This window comes from Clytia hemisphaerica, unplaced genomic scaffold, assembly GCF_902728285.1.
Source record: "Clytia hemisphaerica strain Z4C2 unplaced genomic scaffold, Clytia hemisphaerica genome assembly, whole genome shotgun sequence".
In the NCBI taxonomy this organism is placed as follows: domain Eukaryota; kingdom Metazoa; phylum Cnidaria; class Hydrozoa; order Leptothecata; family Clytiidae; genus Clytia; species Clytia hemisphaerica.
Window position 1 is genome coordinate 1,753,784 of NW_027103852.1, and position 20,353 is coordinate 1,774,136.

At 34.3% G+C, this 20,353-nt stretch overlaps 2 protein-coding genes across 4 annotated transcripts in view; one reads left to right on the forward strand and one right to left on the reverse strand.

Moving 5' to 3' along the window:
• LOC136807994 (mitochondrial inner membrane protease ATP23 homolog) overlaps positions 1–20,353 on the forward strand; it is a 46,415-nt gene that overhangs the window by 840 nt on the left and 25,222 nt on the right. For 2 of the 3 annotated variants that reach the window (XM_067064626.1, XM_067064628.1), the window contains exon 2: positions 11,866–11,930. The gene's annotated coding sequence lies outside the window, so the exon portion shown is untranslated. Of the gene's footprint in view, positions 1–11,865; positions 11,942–20,353 lie in introns of all 3 variants that reach the window. The other variant, XM_067064627.1, reaches the window with a different exon arrangement.
• Positions 1,319–8,978, reverse strand: LOC136807990 (retinal homeobox protein Rx1-like). The gene is made up of 3 exons (XM_067064622.1): positions 8,555–8,978; positions 3,064–3,239; positions 1,319–2,496 (listed from the first exon to the last, which is right to left on the reverse strand). Exons 1-3 carry the CDS (start codon positions 8,889–8,891, stop codon positions 2,023–2,025), a joined length of 987 nt encoding a protein of 328 aa, XP_066920723.1. The 5' UTR covers positions 8,892–8,978; the 3' UTR covers positions 1,319–2,022.

Genomic DNA, 20,353 nt, shown 5'->3' on the forward strand with positions numbered 1-20,353 from the left:
ATCTCCACTTTCTTGAAGTTGCTATGACGACCGATCGATGCTTTATCCTTTCTGTCGGTACTTTATCTGAACATAGACCCACATCTTTGATAAACCATTGATAAGTACGGATATCTATTTCGCGAATATTTTCAGACTAAATACGGAATTTAGTTTTCTTGTGCATACTCTTGACCTCTAGTAAGAATAAAATTTGAACTGCCTTATCTTGAAATAATTTTCTGTCCCAAGATCAATCATCAAGTTTAGGCGGTGGGGATATCTTTTTCAAGAGTTTTCGTCAGGTAGACAACGGGCTTCTGATTTACGATTTGTTAGTAATTTTGGTTCTCGTAAGAAATGTACAGGGGAAGATTTATACATATAGGACGGGAAAATAGATGAATTGAATCATTATGAATCGAAAGAAATTGGAAATTTCCCTGAATTTCATATCATCATGTCTATAATGGAAATTCTTGTGTATTGTTTAATCTTAAGACGTTGTCAGATAATCAGTTTTGATTTGCTCACTCACTCAATCACGAATGATCATCCAACTTCCCTCTCCCTACCTTTGACATCCATCAGGTAATTCTGGTGGAAATTAAACATTATAAGATTATTGGATTGGATCTAATATAAAGTTCTGTTAAACACAAGTATCAGCATCTTTGCTTCATCGCCAATAATTCATATAGCATGAGTGACACAGCATTGAAATAAAACTTTTTACATTTCTAACTCTCTTTACTACACTATATCCACACAGGGTTTTAACATTGGATGAATCAGCGACAAAACCTTATTTTAGATTGATGATCTGAGGCTAAATGTTACATTGTTAGATCAGTCTAAAGATACCAGCTTTTCAACCTTAGATGATAATCTTGGAAAATCTTGGAACAATGAAAAATGACTCAATCAATCAATAAGCATGAAAATAGAAAGTATTGATGGAAAGACAATGGGAAATTAGATTATCTTTAATTCGCGTTCATTGGAGGTGAGGAAGTGGAAATCCGAAAGCAATCACCTTTTCAAATATCCTTTCAATTCAAAATTCCTCCTATCTCTCCTATCTTGTTAAGGTTTCAACTGTTTCGACAAAATTCTTAAGGTCATTCTCGTATCCACGGTTGAAAAAATACATGGATATCTATTAGTTCTTTTTGGGTTCTGTGTCATTTGCACGAAAAAATATCAATTTAAAAACTTGCGGCTGTTTGTTTACGTGATATTTTTTTTCGAAAATCATTATTAACTAACCCGTGTATTGCTATTGTCACAATTCTTTAATTATCAAAACGAAAGTGAAAGTGTGACGTCATAATTTTGTATGTTCGTCGAGTATAATGCTTTGTATTTCTCTTTATGCTCTAAATCATATTTACAGTAAGGCTCATCACATAATAAAGATAAAATCTTTTTACTACAATAAAATAAAATACCTTCCAGGGAACAATAAAATAAGCTATATATGCCTTAAAAAGTAAAAAGAATTCAACATTATTTTAACAAGAAATGCTTCTGAAAAGATTACCATCTAACTGGCAAGGATCAACCACCTTGTCATTAACTTTTTAAGAATTTCCTCTTCAAATTGAATTCACTTAAAACTTAAAAACCCAAAATTTTGTACCATGAAAATATACTATGTACAGCGATTTCAAAAAAAAATTCTTCCTTTCAAAGTTAAAAAATATAAAAGTTGAAATTATGGCTAGAGTCTTTCTTTGGTTTAATATTTGCATTTTATTTATAATATTATTTATACCGCCGTAAAGAAATAAAAATGATCCTAAAAATTCAACCAAATGATATATAATATTTGTTGAACGCGTCTTCTGTTGCATAAAATTAATAAATTCTCGTTTTCATGTGATTTAGTGTTTTTTTTCGTTTTGCTTGTTTATGAAATCTGTCATCTAAAATGACGTCACCCTTAGATCACGTGATCATTTTCGGGTCTGCAATTTACGCCATCGGTGGCCTTAATGTGTTTGTTCAATCCGTCAGGAGGATGTCACTGCGGGTGCTTCTTTAAGCGTATATGAGCTGACTACCCCCTGTCGGTGCTTTCAAATTGGCGAATGATGATTGGTTTCCGTACGAAGCTGTAGGGTCCTGTGTCATGTCCTCATTGGAGGAATTCAAACGAGAGATTCCGTTATTATTGTTATGATATGGGTATCCTGCTACCTGACGAAACGTTCCGGCGGTGGTCATTTGCGTATTCTGTTGGTATTCAGGGTATTGTGGGTATGGTGAAGTGGCTTGTGGGTAATAAGATTGTCCCCATGATTGATAAGGACTGTGATGCGAAAGTGGCGTTGGAAGGTGCGACGAGAAAGGGCCGCGTTGTTGTTGACCTTGTTGTCCCAGCTTTGGACTGGTCGGGATGTAGGGGTTTGTGACGTCACAGTTGGGCATCCCGGTACCGGGTTGTCCCGGTTGCATGTTGAAACTGAGTTTTTCACGCTTTCTCCATTTGGCACGTCTGTTTTGAAACCACACCTGAGACAAGGAAAAAGACGAGGATTACAAAAAAGTCACGATTTTTGCATGCCGCGCATACTACTATGCTGATGAGAGACATTTTGTCATATTATTATGGGATACATAGAGTAAAGATACCAAAATAAAATCTCTGAACGACGACATCTTTTTCAATACCTAGGTCTTAATCTGTCGTCGGTTGAACTATCCAATAGAAAACCACATCTAACATCTAGCTCAATCGAACTTTTATAAAGCTTTATTTTTATTTCAATTCAAAATGGCGGATTAGTCGTTACCTTGCTATATTTTCTAGTGGTTTTGCTTAAGGAAAACAATCTCTTTTTTTTCGCATACACTTTACAACTCTCGCATTTATGTAATGCTTTACAAAAAAGACTAAGATCATAGAGGTTTGCATTCATAATCAAAATTAGAAAAAAAAGCTCGAGAATTAAGATTCCCTCCGAACCTGATTACAAAAATCGATACAGGGGATTTCGAAAAAAAAACAGAAAAATTTCCAGTTGTCATAAAAAACTGTTCGCTTTTCCTTGATAAACTATATTGAAGATGGAATCTCACCTGGACTCTAGCTTCAGTCAAGTTGATTCTCATGGCAAGTTCTTCTCTCATAAAGACGTCAGGATAATGTGTCTTCTCGAAAGCTCGCTCCAACTCATCCAACTGGATTTGTGAAAAGGTGGTTCGGTAACGTCTTTGTTTTCGTTTGCCATTGGGATAGCGATTCTTGTACGAGTCTGAAGTAGAAAGAAGAATACAAGAATTGTTAATTTTTCCATTTTAAATTGAAAGTGATATGAATTTGGTATCTATGCCATGCAGAGTGGTATGGCTAGTCTATTCAAGAAGTACACAGTAGTAGTGAAGGTTGCATCAAACAATTAATTAAACGTAAACAAATTAATAACCTTGGTCATCACTGAGTTCTCCCATTGAACAAAATGTTTGGTGGAAAAAGAATTAGAACACCGGTACACGTGAAAGCAAATTAGCAAATGACTCGATGTCTTGTTAGTATAATAATAAATAAATGTTGTTTTAAGAAGTACAAATTAACAATAGGTTTGCAATTATCTTGATTAGTTTACTCCTTAATCAGCTGACATGCGCTACTGCTTAAACCTTATCAAAACGCAATCAAAAAATTTAAACTTGTTAGCATCAACGTCTAAAACAAAATATATTGTTGGTATTATCCTTCCTTGAAAAATCTAGAGATGCCTATTCGATGTTTTGTTGCTGCGAAAAAAGTTTTTGTTGTGCATAGTCTTTTGAAGTTGACTCGCTTCTTCCGATGAATGACGTCTTTGGTCAGTGTTTTGTACTTTTCTTTTTTACAAATTGAATGCAACGTCGTGTAGATGAGACTTTTGACATAGTCATTGTTTTGTCTCATCTCTTTTTGTTTTCTTTCTCTCAACTTCGGAACAGATGTTCACGTCATAATGCAATGATGGGTGCTCAAAAAAAGTTTATTTTTGTAGCAGAGGCTTTTTTGAAGAATGCCTTCGTCGGCCATTTGTAAGATGCCTCACTTTCAAAGTTTTCGGGAATTTGGCGAGTTTTTTTCCTATTTTTGCTTTTTTGAGATTTCAGATTGAGGTGCGATCTTTTACGTCGAATAAATCCTTTAAAAATAAACAAAATGCGCGAAAAAGTGCGAAAATAGGGGAAACATTCCATGGAACACTTTGCAATTCCGTTTGACTTTAGCGACTTGCTTTTTAGAAGGATGAGTTTCAAAGAAATCAATGAAATGTGTTTCGACTTTTCTCTTTTATTTATTTATTTGTTTGCGCTAACTTCGAACACTGCTGTGTTGTGTTTCAAGAAAACAAAATTTCTTTATGACGACATCAACAAGACACCTGCAATCACAAACGTTCATAAATGAATCAAGGAATGAATGTAAAATGGTCGCAATGGAACTTTTTATACTTCCCAAAGGGGAAAATTCCGAAGATACTTTTTATCAATTTGAAAAAAAGGTAAAGGAAAACCAAAGGGGTGAAAAGTTTCTTCCGTGTCTTTTAAATCGGTAGAAGAGTCAAACAGGGATCGCAAAAAAAAGTTTGCGCGTCTAAACATTTCATACATAAAAACCCCAAAGTCCTGAAATAGAGACAATAAAAAGTGTTGAAAGTCGAACTTTTTCTCAAAACGTGCGTAACTTTTTTACTGCGGTCGCGCTATGCATAAAATATTATTGGTTGATGTATAAAAGAAATTCAAACTTTCTTACAACATCGACCCTATTATTTTGAATCATTCTTTATGAAAACAACTCTCCTCAAAGCCTCTTAACCCTCTCCCTTCACTCGTACGCGTCTCACCCTTTTGTCATTTCACACAAAAACCGGTCCATTTAAAAAATCTCATGAGAATTTCAGCGGATTGTTGTTTTCTGATCAAGATTTAAATTTCAAAACAGTTTTAAGATTTAAATTCTTACATCACTTATATTTTTTTGTTCGTTGTAAAATGTTCTTTCGTTTTTACCAAAAAAATGTATCTGTTGTTTCTTTCCTTTCATCAAGATAAGACATTTTTCACACGCTAGCTTAGAGATGAAAAATTCAACAAATTTAGACATGGCTTTTTAAAAATCCACTTAAATCTTATCTCCCATATATCTGGGATGAAAAATTTCAAACTGGAAAAAAGTCCATTACAGATCAGACAAATCAAATTAGAGTACCCAGTTTGCTTTTGGATCAAACCGAACGTTCATTACCTTCTTGGCCTAATAAATTTGCTGTATCTTTGACCAAATCTTTCGTTTGATATGTATCGTTTTCTAAAGCAGCCATATTCAATAAAGTCATCTTGAATGATTGTAATTAATTTAGCGCACACCAACAAGTATTAAGTATCTTCTTCTTCTTCAGCTCACTGATTTAATTTGCAACCATAAAACAATTTTCTGCGATTCTTATGAGGGCCAAAAATATGATCCTGTTCAATTTGTTCTTTCTAAGCCAATAGGATCAGTTCTATAGAAAGAGTATCTTTTCCTTTTGATTTGTAAAGCCTGTGTTTTGATTTCTTTGATTTTTCTCCTTTTTTATTATTTTTCAAGAATAGAACTATTCAATCCTTAAAAATGAGAAATGGGAATAATTAAAAACAGAAAATTGGAATCAACTACCTCAAGTCCAAACAGATTTGTAAAAAAAGCAAAAAGGCTTGGACCCCAGTCCCTTTAGAAACTCCCAAAAGGAACCTTTTGATATCACGGTGCGAAATAAAATACAAGTTGCAGTACAATGGGTTCAGTATGAAATATTCATGAATTTTCTTCCTTTTTATGTATCATTACTGTGGTGTACCAATCGACTTTTTACATCATCCTTAATAAAAAGCAAAAAATCCTGATTCTCATTGTTTCAGAATATGTTCGTCCCCATTTTCCTTTCTTTACTTCAAAGAAAATGGAAACTGTGCGAGGTAGAGCTTTCCATTTGAAATTCCCTTGGGACCCTACTCCTCCTGTTTTGTTGATCAATTTTATTCCCCATGTGAAATGATTAAAATAGCCCTTTTTAAGTAAATAAGGAGAGACTTTCTATGTTTCAAACCCTTTCTTGTAAAAAGAAAAGTCATGTAAAACATGTAAAAGCTGTGATTTCATGTAACAATCTCACAAAAGCAAAAACAATGAAATCTCAATCATTAAAAAAACGATACTCCCAAACTTTTGCCAAATAAATTAAACAGACAGACTTGTTAATACAGACAGCACCTTGATTGAAATAATTACAATTAATAGAGAACCATTTTCAAAGGAAGTTAACATGGTAAGAAACTAACGCCACCATCATGCAGCCCAACAAAACTATTATCCACGAGTCGTGAGAAAAACATGAAAAGGAAATCATTGACGCTGATGATCTGTATCCTTCCTATGTTATCTATGCAATCACAACTTCAAGTAAGAAAGAGAAGAAAACTTTTCTCAAAATGTAAAGCTCAAAGAAGAGCATCCTCTCTAAGGTAAACAAAATTTCAAAGATAGTTAAAAGAGGACAACAGTCAGTGGTGACTATTTTCTACCAAATGAGATCAACAGAGCATCGCTACTCTATCTATATACCATCTTAATCCTAGTATGGTTTAACGTTCTAAGCCTTACTAACGATCTCATCATTGTTCCTCCTCGTGTTCTACTAATTTCTTTTGTTCACTTAACTTATCACAACAATAGAAAAATATATATCAGTATTTTTGTATCTTGTTTAGAAATAGAGAGTGCCTTTCATTACATTGTGCTCATCTTTCTCCCAAACATTTGTAGCTATAATTAGCTACTACCAATTAACCAAAAATAGATGTGCTAATCACCTTCATTTTCCATTTTTTAAAAAAATACACTAATTTTGAACACTTTCTATTTTTTTTTTGTTCATAAACTTTCGTCTTATCGTTACAAACTGTCGATTCCTCCCTCTGATTATAATCTTCGAAAATGATGTTTTTTTCGTCATTTAGCGAAAGATTAGATATAATTTGATGCATCAAAACTCTATTAAATCCTCAACTTCATCAGAAATAAACCAATGAATATGTATGTGTAAAATTCCTAGAAGTTTCACCACACCAAGATTATAATCAGTTAAGGGCTTCAATTCGTCAGACCCTAAAAACCCAAATCAGATAACAAATGCAAAACACTAATTTAAACTCAGTCCACACAGCAACTCAAAAAACCGAAAACTGAAATCTCTTCATCTAGTGCAGCGCCTTTTGAAGAGGAATCCTTAAGTAAACAGACGTACGTGTGCATTTTGTCAATGAAGTCTGAAAAGAAACGATGGGAAGGCATCGGACCCCCACTTTGTTGGTGAGTTAGCGATTAATTATCACAAAAAGAATCATTAAGTATTAAGTAATCAAGCATAACAATCAGTCGTCCTCATTAAAAGATTGAGTCTGCTGTCTTTGCAACCATGCTGTGCCTTTACACTATTCAGATCAAAACGTTAGACAGACAGTTTTAGTGGAGGCTCTTATCAGTTTTTGATATCAGTGGACCACGAGTGATTGACTCCTCCATTGTTGACCCTGTCTCACACTGTTTGTATCATCAAGAAGTTGATGCAAAACTTTCCTTGAGGTATTTTTTGTTGTTGACAACTGTCTTAATTTTTTTTTTGCCAACCACTGGCGAAAGGGTTGAACAAAATGTTTTTGATGTTCAGATTGTTGCATATTTTTTCGAGTGACGAAAAAAAAACGTACTTGTGAATTGATATATTGATTAATTTTCAGCACTGTCACTTTTCATACTTAATTTTTTGTGAAAATCTCATACGTATCACTATGCTAATCTAACCAATGCTTAATCTTTTGAATGTGACAACAAAAAATATCAAAAGCAACATTAAGTATGATTGGGTCATCATCAATTTTTTTGATAAGAGCCTCCTTAAGCCTCCCATCGCCCGTTTGTGTAAAATCGCTCAACATTTTACAAGTGATAGTTTTTACAAACTTTAATCGATCTAGCATAAGTTTCTAATCTCCGGCATATAACAAAAAAATCACTTATTTTTTCTATGTTTTAGTGAAAAACCATTTTTTTAATTTACTGTCGAAAACAACTAGAAAAATGAGAAACACTTCAATGATGCTTTTTTGTTGTAAATCAGAAGAAAAAATATCAAACTTCCCTCCACTACCACGACCTCATTCGACACTCACCGAACTATACAACTCACCCACACACACACACACATCTTCTAAACATTCAAAAAACAACCAGAATAAGACCTTTCGGAATTGTACGTATCTTTCAACTCTACGAGCGTTATACCCAAACACTACCTTGTTTATTTGCAGGCTTAAGTTGTGTACTGCAATGAGTACGAAGAAATTTTTTTTTTAAGAACATCCCAAAGCTAATGAATGGTTTGGTTTTGGTTTTCATGATTTAGCTGACAGCAGAGGGATGCTTGCAGTGTCGCAAATTCTTATAAGCAAAGGTCAGAATTCCTCAAAAATGATCAAAAGTGAGAAAAAAGAAAAAGTTTAAGCGAAAAAAATCTTTTCTTACCAAGATAAGAATTGGTGTCTTGAATGATTTCCGACTTCATGGGTGTTCCGTAACAATCAGGGTGTGGTATTTTACAAGACGTCCTCTCAAATTCTGTATGATGTTGATCTAACATGGGTGGTGAAGGTGTACATGAAGAATCTTGGGGTGGTGATGTTGAAGATAAATTGGTCATATCTTTTAAGAGTTCTTTTCGGTTTGCGAAATAATCGAGAGGTCTGGGTTTGAGTGTGGTGTTTGTTGCGTGGTCAGTGATGAGAGTGATAGTGACTGAAGATGCAATGTCTTGTTGTTGTTGATGAGATGTTTTCGTTGAAGATGCTTGTTGTTGCTGCATTACAAACCTAATGGTGATATTCTACTAAATTCTCGCTTCCGTGTTAATCCAAGCTTTCACTGAATGAGATTAAAATTCGACATTCCATTGTTCTGCTGTACCCCCTCTCTTATAAATGGACCGTTCTCAGATTGCTATTGTTCATACAATCAATATAACATGAACAATGAAATGATTATTATGGAATCGGCTTTTGTCGCCCAATAAAAAGCGATTAATTTGTTTTATATTCTTTTCTCGTTTTCTTTTGTTCGAATCGAAGCTTAATCATAATTTTCTCTCTTTGTATGTTTTTTCTCGGTAAACGTATGTCTGGCCTCTTGCAGACGTTGGGAAATTTTTTTTGAACATAGTCTGGGTAGAGAACACACAGAAATTTCACCGCAAATTTATTCAGCCGCTTCTTCTAAAGAGTGCTAATTTATGCGTAATTATGACGTCGCGATTTCGATAATTATTTTGAAATTACATTTGTCTCAAAATTTAATAAAAACAAAATGACGTAATAAATTAAAATCAAATCATTAGGCATTATTACTACTTTTGGCCATCGTCTCAAAGAACCAAAAAATATTCATCTGAAAAAATTACAATATGTTAAAAGAGTGTTGATATCTCGATACTGTGTTCCAAATTAATAGCTACAGTTTACCGTCCCAAAGGACCAAAGAAACTGAATTTTGAATTCAATATGTTAAAAGAGTGCTCGATATCTCGAGAGGAGTTTGATAAAATAAATACTGTATTCTAAATTAATAGCTATAGTTTACCGTCTTAAAGGACCAAAGGACCAAAGAAACTGAATTTTAAATTCATGATTTAGAATATTTTTGGAATATTAATAAAACTCATTACTGGGATCCTCAACATTTCGTTAAATTTTCTAAACAAGAATTTGCCATTGGTCATTTGCCAAGGGGGCTACTACCCTTTCCGACCGACGGGGTGTGCCGCTAAAGTTCAAAAAACCCTACGTGGTTTTTTTTAAGTGACCCTAAAAAGGACTGAAATTCTAAAATTTTCTCAAAATTTTCCATATTTCTTCCAAATTCCCCCAAAAAGGAACCCTACGAGGGACTGATTTTTCTATTTTGGTGTTTTTACGACCCTACCTGGGACTCATGGAGGTTGAAAAAGGTACCCTGACCAGCGACACATCCCAGTATCCCTTTTTGTCCAAGTACCCCCTCCCCTGGGGGTCAATTGGCAGGGTAAATTTTCAAGGTTAATTAAAAAAATTAACAACAACCAATAAGATTGTGCTTGATATCTCTTTTAATTAAATCTATATATTCCAAAATTAATTTTTAATTTTTGAAACGTTCAAATTCGATTAATTTCTTCCAATTGGACGGGGAGAATAAATTAGAAGAACTCGCTAAATTAGTATAAATATTGGAAGAGAATAAAATTGAATCAGGATATTTAAAATGTTGGTATTTATGGAGCTATAATTTCAAATAAAATTGTGTAAAAACTGTACTATATGGCCCCTATATGAATGTTCATAGTCTAAAACTAATAGTCAATTATAATAACATAATAATGCGAGGGAAATGAACTTTAACATCAAGAAGAATAATTATGTACAAATTCTTCCATTTTGGGTATTTTGGGAATCTTAAGGTTTTAGAGTGAAGAAAAAATTCATTTTCGGAATTTGTAATAGAACCGAAAGGATAGCCTTGGATATTTTAAGTGACCACAAAGAGTCAATCCTTCGAAGCTTCCAAAAGAAATTGTTCGTTTTGATCATCTCAATCCACTTAAGAATGGAACCGTTTGCTTTCCTCCTTCAAGAATCAAATTTGTTGATTTTGTGAAGAAATTAAGTGATTGTGGTTTTCAGAAATACAGGCTAGTAATTTGAAAGAAACCAACAGTCTAAGTCTAGTTTTAATCTTCTTAAGAAATTCGTTTCTCAATGTTTTTGTTTTAGAGATCAGGTCTTTGTGAAATCTGTCCCAAATCACCTACCATTTGTCATACTTTTCTTGCATTGCGGTTGCTTAATTATCATTACTGTCATTCAGTTTTATCGGTTTTATTGATGATTTGGGTAATGAACATGAAACAAAATATGACCAATTAAAGACATTTTTATTGTTTTGATCACTTAATTAATTTTCCTGTCTAGTCCGCAAAATTTCAGCAGAGCAGAAATGAGAGGAGATTAGTTCTGCTTCCAGGCTTTACCAAACGGAAGAAAAGATAAGAAATATTCCCACGATGCCAGAATATTCGCTAGTGGACGCACGCGACCGCTTAGCTGGTTGTACCAACGTTTAAAAACGTTATGAAAAGTGTTCAACCTCTCTTTATGATAAAGTTTAATTTAATTTTAAAATTCTGCCGCTTTTTTTAAGCACGAATTTGAGACACGCGAAATCTTTCTTGGATGGAAGGGAAGCCAAAGAAAGCGCTTTCAATGTTTTAGCTTTTGAATTTATTTTTGGGTTTTGGTGTCACGAAAATTCATGAAGAGACGTCATTGGTTGTGGTGCGTGATGTTTAGAATTTCTTTTCATTTTTTTATCGAACATTTTTCGATTGCGCAAGGAAGAGTGCACGAAACAACCACAAAACATCACCCTTCAAATTTCATACTTCTTCACGAAATCGTGATGTAATATAATTATTATGGAAAATTCTGATAATTTTTATTGAATGATTAAGATCAAGTTTATACGTACTGAAATTAATAATATTCACAAATCGCGAAAAGTAGTGATCGAAAAGTAGCCCTCATTAATCTTTTTCCAATGGGTAATGGTTAATATTAAGTTATCCAATAATAGTTTTTATTTGTAGGAGTATTGCTTTTCGGTTAAGAATAAACTTCCCAATTTTCATCCCAATAATCCATTTTCGGATATTGAGTGTCTAAAACAAATTTTTGTTGATGGTTATTGAAACCAGGAAAATGCTTTTTCAGTATAATTCAATTTTCTAATTATTTCTATCTATTTTTCAGAGAGGGTATTAACTGGTCCATCACTTCAAGGAGACCGACCGCTTTATTTGACATCAAAAGAACCAGTAAGTTGGAAGTACCTTTATTTGTCAAATGTTTCTATTTTTATAACTGTTGCCAATTATAGGGGTTTTCTTATCCGAGTCACTTTTGTCGTTTATATGTTTGCAGAACTCGAAGCTCACTTACTTCTTTGTCGCTAATCCCTTCTCAATGTAATTACTCAATCTGCTTCGTTAACTCACGTTACTATGACAAACAATCAACCGTCGCTCAAGAATTGCATCATCAGCATTTTTTGTTTTGCTAATGAGATTGGAGGATTGCTAAATGATGATTTTACAGGGCTTTGAACATTTTCGAACTTTTTGAGTATTGGTTCCAATTGGATTTTGATATTTCGATGGTTAATGCTGAAATTTCAAAATTTTGCCGCTTTGCTTAGCTATTTGTTCAATCTAAGCAAATGTCATTTGAACATTCATCGAACGTTCCGCTTGTACCTTAATCAGATTGACATCAAACTGTGTAAAAACTTTCAAGCCCTACTTCATTGCCTGCAAAACTTCTAATTTTAAATAAGTTTATCACTACCATTTTCTAGAAATTCATACGTGGCAAACTTGATTAAAATGTGTCTCAGACCACGCCTTTACCTCTATTTCGGTTCTGCTCGTTATTTGATGCCATTTTTCGTTCGATTCGATTTTTTTTGTAATTTGAGATTTATCGAAATTTCACTATTCTTCATCCCATGCATACTTTTTATTGAGGTCGGCTGTTTGTTCTGGCCCATCGATCGAACCTCAATTTGTTCTTACCCTGTTCTAATTTTTACCCATTCTTTTTACTACTTTGACCCTTAAAATGCTTAAAACTCACCAAATCTTGGCCTAGCATTGTCTTTAGAATTATTCTTAATTTTTGCCATTTGAGCCTCATTGTTCTTATAAAACTGTTATAGAAAAAAGCTACGTTTTTGTCTGACTCAAACATAGGACCGTAACTTTTAGTGAACTCATCCAACCGGGAAAAAATACCCAATGGGTAGTACATTCATCTGAATTTCAAAACAAGGTGTTTTTGCGGTCGGGTATTGTTGCCTAATCAAAACAGCGATAAGCAAGTCTAAGTAGGATGAAATGAGTAAGAAAATGATTAACAAAATTGTCAACTGGAAATTGTATGCTAATCTGTTACAAGTTGACGTTTTATCTTTGAGATGGAATGTCTTTCTGATCCTCCTCCCAGCAATAATCTTCTCTTTCCTGAACAAAGATAGCATCCACTAATTATATCAACAACTCACACACTACTATCTACTTTATCGCTTGCTTTACCATCTTTAAGTTTGAATTAACGGAACAGTTCTGCTTCTATTTTAAGTAACAAATTGCATTTTGTTTATATTTAGATCTTTATTTTTAGTAAGAGATAAACAGTTACCGTTTTTAGAAAAAAGTGCCTCTTTGCGAGATCAAGCTCCGACAATTGCCAAAAGCTGATACTTCTGTTTCTTCCAAGCATTTTCTTCAACTTCTGGAGTACCTTGACTGATTTGTGCATTCATTAAATTGTTGAGGTGACCTCAAATTTCTTATTTCATTCATATATCTCTTTCATCTCAAATTAATAAATTCCTCATAACGTTAATTAATTACTATTTCAAGTGACTTTTTCATAACTTTATTAATTTGAAATTATTAAATTACTATGACATGTTATAAAAGTTCTCTAGAGCAAAGTTACTATAAGGCAATACAAGTCGATGGGTATACAACTGTAAGGTTATAAATCGATTTCTGTTTTTGGTATGTTGAGCTACAAGGGTACAGAGATTTCTTGGATAGACCTTTGTGAGGTGATCAAGTTCAAATTAATCAATGATTTGATACATATTGTGTGGTTGTAGTTAAGTCTGTTTTTGCTGAGATTTTGTGGCGGAATAATAGGCTGTTATTTATATAAAGTCATTGCGACAAATGCAAGACCTCTGTGAAGGAAATTTCAAAAAACACAAGATTCTGAGAATCAGACAGAAAGCTGAACTATCAGACAGCAGAAAGGATGTGCAGCCAGGCGTACAAACCTTACGCAATACCCATGGCTGAATCTCCACGTAGTGTGGTTGGCTAGACCTCTTTGTCTGGTCTGCAAAGCTGAACATCAAACGCTGTGTTCCGATGAGTTCGATTGGCGTGACGAGAAGAAACTTTTTGATGGCCCGATTGTTCTATTTCTGAACACGCCATTATTTGGAAGTCAGGAAACCTCCCCCCCCCCATTTTGAACTTTTATTTCCATTTGCAGTCTGCACCTGGCCATGGTCTGGTCTGGATCGGTGAAAAAGCGACTTCAAAGAATCGTGCCAAAAGCTTTTCCCTCTTCTCTATTTTGTGGTTGTGATGTTTGAACAATGAACTATTTGCCAATTGGTCGATCAACTATTGAGATGGAACCATTTTCTGTAGGAATATGAAAATGTTATGCTCTTTTTTCGAACAGAATATTTAAGTTCTTATATATTTTATCACTTGTTTCTTCCCTTGTGTTAATGTCCATTTACCTGGCTGTGGCAAGCTACTTTTCGTATTCGTATGTGGCCTTGTAATTGGTTCATTTCTTCTACCCCGACTCAAGTCTTGGAGTTCTTATAACGAGTCTTATTTGCTCAACAACAAAATTATTGAATGCAAACCAAGAAATTTTCTTTGGTGTGGCTGTAACTAATTTTTCTGGTTAACCATAACTCATCAGAAATTTAAATGTATGTAATGACCATGCTAATTATGTTTTCATGATAATCTTTTCGTCATTCTCATTCTTTGGCATGTGACGAGTACGTCTAAATATTTAGGATTCTTCACCAGTCAATGTGGTGCTTTTCCACAAGAATTGTGGTCTTTCCGTTTCCTTTTCCAATCAATTTTCTTCGCTCCAGAGTCCAAGAGACGTGCTTCCTTCAATTTCCCTTGTAAAAGTTCTCGACATTTTTCGAATTTTTACGTACTGGAAAAATAGCTAGTCAGTTATTTTTTCAAAATTTTGCAGCATACTCTATTTGTTTATTATTGGGAATTGATATTGCTGAAATTATTGAAGTAGTTTCACTCAGTGGTCTAAATATTATGTTCAGTTAAGTATTCGGCTTAGAAGTTTTACTCGAGGGAAAATTCCTTCTCGATATTAATGGACCCCGTAGTTGTATATTAATAACGTGAGTATCGAGACCAATTTTCGTTTGTGATTTTCGTGCCGGAGCCAATTGGCTTTTTCAGAAAAAAATCGTGCACCCCCTGTTGAGGAGGTCCATTTCCGTTCCAAGGGGTAAGGTTTGAAATGCAGTGGAAGTCCATAAGGGTAGACGAAAATCCGTCAAAAATAAGCAGAATTCCAAGCAAGGGGGTAATGATTGAAGATTTGTAAAAATTCGGTATTCCAGAGGGGTATGATCCACAAAAGGTTGGACCTCCTCAACAGGGGGTGCACGGTTTTTTTCTGAAAAAGTCCAATCTCTGTCCATGGTTAGACAAAAAGCTTAGGACAAAGTAGAGTCTGGTGGAGGGAAGCCAAAAATTAGCAAAAGCTTTAAAATGAAATGAAGAGATTTGATTGACAGTTTTGTTATCTCGTTTCGATCTTGATTATAAAAAAATATTTTTCACAAAGATGATATATCGTTTAATCCTGCAATTATCCCGTTCTTCTATCCGGCTATCAAACGCTTTCAATCCCCAACTTAATGTCAAAGATAAAAGATATTTCCCATGAAAGTTCCTGCCTCTTACACTCTCTCTTATCAGTTGAATTTTGCAATGACCTCAATCATTCCGTCAGAACATATCTATATGATTTTTTCAATTCTCGCCCCCTAACTTCGAATCTTTGAATGTGTCTGGATTCCAACCTATGACCATTGGATCGTCATTTCCCCCACAGGTTTTGTGCTTTGATTTATTTTTCATTAGTGGTAGTAAAAATAAAACTTGAAATGAATATAGCACAATCGCTGTCCCTTTATTTTTTATCACTTCTTTTCATTCTGGCGGATTTTTATTGACAAGAAGTCCATCGAGTCTGCTATCCCCATTACCTTGTCGGCTTAAGAATTTTTGTATTTTTCTGATTTTTGTCATTTTGAAGCTGTTTCTTTAATTGAAGTGGAGTCAACCTGGAAAATTAATTAAGTCTTGGATTGATATTAAAATCTATTTCAAATTAGCTGGCAGTGCTTTTTCAAACCTCAATAACTTTTGATAGAATTTGAATTAAGTAGCAAATTTGTGCTCGTTGAAAAGAGAAACAGGAGTGGGATACTGTCATGAAGAAAAACTCAAAAAAGATCGGAAAATGAAGATGTGTGCTCAGTCTCATACCCTCTGAGCATTCACGTTTTTTTTAAATTGAAAAAAATAAATAAATCGAATTATTGTTAATAGACCAGGGTATTAAAGATTTTCAGATTTTCAGACTTTCTTGCTTGGCGAGATCGCTGATTATTGAAAAAACTGATTTAAGTGGGCCCGATCTTTTATCTTCGACTATATATCCAAAGCTTACATTCAACCGGTTCAAATCCATTTCAACTTTTAGGGCAAGGTTAGATAAAGTTTTGGACATGGACAAAACCAATGAGGGTGTCACTACCCATACCATTTCTTTTGAAAGCGGTAAGCCCTTTCTTGTAAAGATAAAAACTTCAGCAAATATTTTGATCGCATCTAATCAAATTATAACCCTTCAAAAAAAGTGCAAAATGACAAATTATAAAACTTTTGATAAATGAGAGTGAGGTGACTTTCAGCGTGACACAACATAGATTATACCGCATCTCAAAATTCAAAATCTTTTGTTCTCAACAAATCTCCGTACTTACTGTAGGTACTTAAAAATCATTTCCGAAAAATCTTAATATTTTTATTGCATTAATGCTAATTGAGTTAAATTGTATTTAAAGGTCATTAACATATTGTTCAGTTTAATTAATCCTAATTGGGGTAGATTTTCGATGTGTAGCTATGCTGTTAGTTACTGTTGCTCCTTGAATTTCAAGGTCTTAAAATGACTCATCACATTTTGTGTTTTCTCCATGGTATTACATAATTCAATCAATCAACTTCCTGTCCGCTAGACCGCTCCTTCGGACACATTGGCGAGTTTATGTATTTTCAATTTTGAGGGCGATGGAATGGCTAAAGACGATCTGGAATAACACGCAGTTTGGACCCGCCAAATGGGAGACCGTAAAAGTGGCGATTCACCGTTTTCTCCAGTCAGTCACATAGATTTATAAAGCCCGAAGGGCTAGATGGCGTACTTTTGCTGAAAAGTCTGCCGTGGTTAGGTAGGACCTCCTACCTAGGTCACGTGACATTACAATACAATTTCAGCGCTTGACCAATCAGAAGCTTTGCGGGTTTTCGAAAACAATTGCAACAATATTTTTTTGCGATATTCACTTTTTTTGCCTGCAATGGCTTATAGCACGACATCTAGCCCTTCGGGCTTTGTAAATCTATGGTCAGTCATACACACATACTTTACCCAGAATACATAAACCCGCTACCATTGATGGGCCTTATCAGTCTCTGTCAAAATAATAGGATCCATATTCTTGAAATATTGCTTGGTATCGAATTTTAGTCCCTTAGTTATATTATTTTTTGCCAAAAGTTACAAATCACCATTATAATAAGGTGGATGCACAAGATTTGCAAAGGGTTGGATGTAATTTACTCCGATGGATTGTAAATATTTAGCTTAAAGAGTCTGAAGAGAACACTCAGCTATTTAATGTAATTGTGCACTGGGGAAATCTTTCAGGTGATTGTTTTTCGAGGAAAATACGACTTGTGCATGTGTCTTAAGAACCAGGTTAGCTCACAAGTGCCCAGTCTTGTTTCTGATGGTGATGGTTATTATTATTCCGTATAGAAGGGCGTTGGTTTGTTCGTTTTTATGATATAAATAAATGCCAATACCATGGTTCCACTTCTGATTTACTTGTAATCCCAACCTTTGGTGACCATGACGTCATCGGTTCAAAGTTGGAGACATAGTGCAAGGGAAAGATAAGATGTCAATGCATTGTCTTCCTAAACAAACAAATATCAGCAGGCGTCTCTTTATCAACCTTGAAGACAGTAATTAGTTGGGATGAATTCGTCTCAACACATTTGAAAGGGTTTAGATTAATAGGATTTATTGCTAATGAATTATTTTCGCATTTAGGTTCCATAAATTAAGCGATAAACGATGCCAGATTTGTACCATATTATCTCTTTGTGTACTAGTTTTTAATTTGCCGTGAGTTAAAATAACGGATTGTTTTATGATTGTCAACTGGATTACCCCTTTTGATGATCGGTTATAGCGACAATGGATAAGAATTGATTTTCCGCGATACCATTTTGATAAAGTCCAAAGCTGAAACAACCTTCCTTATAGTGTTTTTTGTATCGATCCAGTACACGCTTTTTTTTATAAGAATGGTGTTTTTCATTTCATCATGGATATTCTTAACTTTTTGGCGAAAATCATCCAAAAATATTCTTACGGTATTCTTAGGTTAAGATCGAAATTGGCAATCTACAGGTTAAAATGCATTAAAAATGGCATTCTTAGGTTCAGTTGCTAAATTCCATGATGGCAATATTCTTACCATATTCTTAATTTTTTGGCCATTTTCATCATGGACATTCTTATAAAGTGTATTCTTATAAAAAAAAAGCGTGTACATATAACCTTTCAAATGTTGTTTGCAAAGATGTCTTCTAACTTATATCTGAGATACTTCATTGTCCCCAATCTCCCACCATCAGCGTTGAGCTCTCGGCCATTTCCGGACACGGTATTGAATGTGGGGTCCAGGGGACGGATTTTTATCTTGAAAGCGAAAATGTTTAGAATTCCTCTGTCTAAAGATATTTGTTGGGGATTGTAGCAATGTCAGTATCACCAGCTTTTTTTAGGAAAGAGACAGTTTTTCCTCATTCCTCATTATGTCAAGGTAATAACTTTGACGGGGCTTACTCGGGTCCAACCTCCCTAAGGTCAATGACCACACGGTATTGCCTCTACAACCAAATTTGTTTGAAGAAGTATTTTCATCTTGTGAAATAGTTTTGTCAATGTTATCAGATTTGTATAGTTTATGAGAAGTTGATCCGAAATGGAAGGAATTTTCTGGCAGTAACAAAAAATGGGAGTATCCTAAAGTGACGCCTTTTTTCCACTCTACCCTTGTCTGTAACTAGATAAATCGCGAAAACAATTTTTTGATGACAATTAATAGATCATTAGAGGTGGTTTCAATTGCCAGGATAATCATCATTAAGAAAACGTTTCGCTTTTTTGTTAATCAAATTTTGGTATTTTAACGATTTTCGGCTTAAGTGATCACGTGACCTTTTGGAATGGCGCCACACGACAAAAAGTTGTTTTGGCACGAGCAACAACATTCACTCCATGTGTGTGAGAAAACGGTAATTTTTTCAATTTCCTGCTTCCCCTTCCTTCCCTTTTTCACTTCTTCAAAATTGGAGCTAGAACAACCCCCTGATAACCTCAACGAAATACTCGTTTTAAATGGTGACAACTGCGATCCTTTAAGATCACTTAGTACAAGATTGTGCTTTGGAAGCAACGCGTCATACTATTTAGGTAGAATTAGAAAATTTCATTAATTATTTTTCAAATTTCGTTTTCTTGACTACCTGAATTTACCAGTACCCCTTAAAACCACATACCACTTAAAACCTACAAAGTTGCACTATGGGCTCTCTTAGCCACCAAACTTGATTTAATATTGTATAATTCAGCTTTTTACAACCTCTTGTAAATGTACTTTCATAAGATACCTAATTTCGAGAATTTCAATTATCGCAAGGTATCGTAAAATTCGAAGATCAAAAATCCCTTCAAAAAATCAAGTTTTTCGGACCTAGAGATTACACAATTGAATTTAAGGTCATAAAACTTTTTAGGTACCTATACTTATGGTAGGTATGAAAAAATCATTTTCTTCTTCATGGTTAGACCCAAAAGAAATCTTAAGGCCATTAAAGTTCTATTTTAAAGCTCATTTATGGTAGTGGCCAATAAAATCTGAAAATCTAAAACATGGTCATTGCATACTAAAATGTCACAAATTTGATCGATATTTAGAAAAACATTAGTACCATTCTTCAAAAATGAAGTCAAGAAAAGTTTTGAGAAGCCTTCAAAGCCATTCTTTGACAAAAAACATGCGCAATTGTATTATGGGCATCCTGAAAAATACAAATATTATTTTTGGAATGGATTTCTAGCAAGTATTTGATCAATTGAATCACAATTCAGCACCCTAATTGCAATTTCACAGTTTCAGTAAGTTGTGAGCAAAGGGTCAATGTTTTTAGGTTTTAAGGTGTATTTTGACTTTAACGTACAGTTTTGAAAATCTTAAGGTACCAATGACTTGATTGTAAAACTAGTAAATTTGCAGTGA

Excerpts from the sequence above, each read along its gene's own strand:
- LOC136807990 (XM_067064622.1), bottom strand. The coding sequence starts at position 8,891 with ATGCAGCAACAACAAGCATCTTCAACGAAAACATCTCATCAACAACAA. Across the intron at positions 3,240-8,554 it reads AGACACCAATTCTTATCTTG|ACTCGTACAAGAATCGCTAT; the intron begins GTAAGAAAAGAT and ends TTTCTACTTCAG. Across the intron at positions 2,497-3,063 it reads TGACTGAAGCTAGAGTCCAG|GTGTGGTTTCAAAACAGACG; the intron begins GTGAGATTCCAT and ends TCCTTGTCTCAG.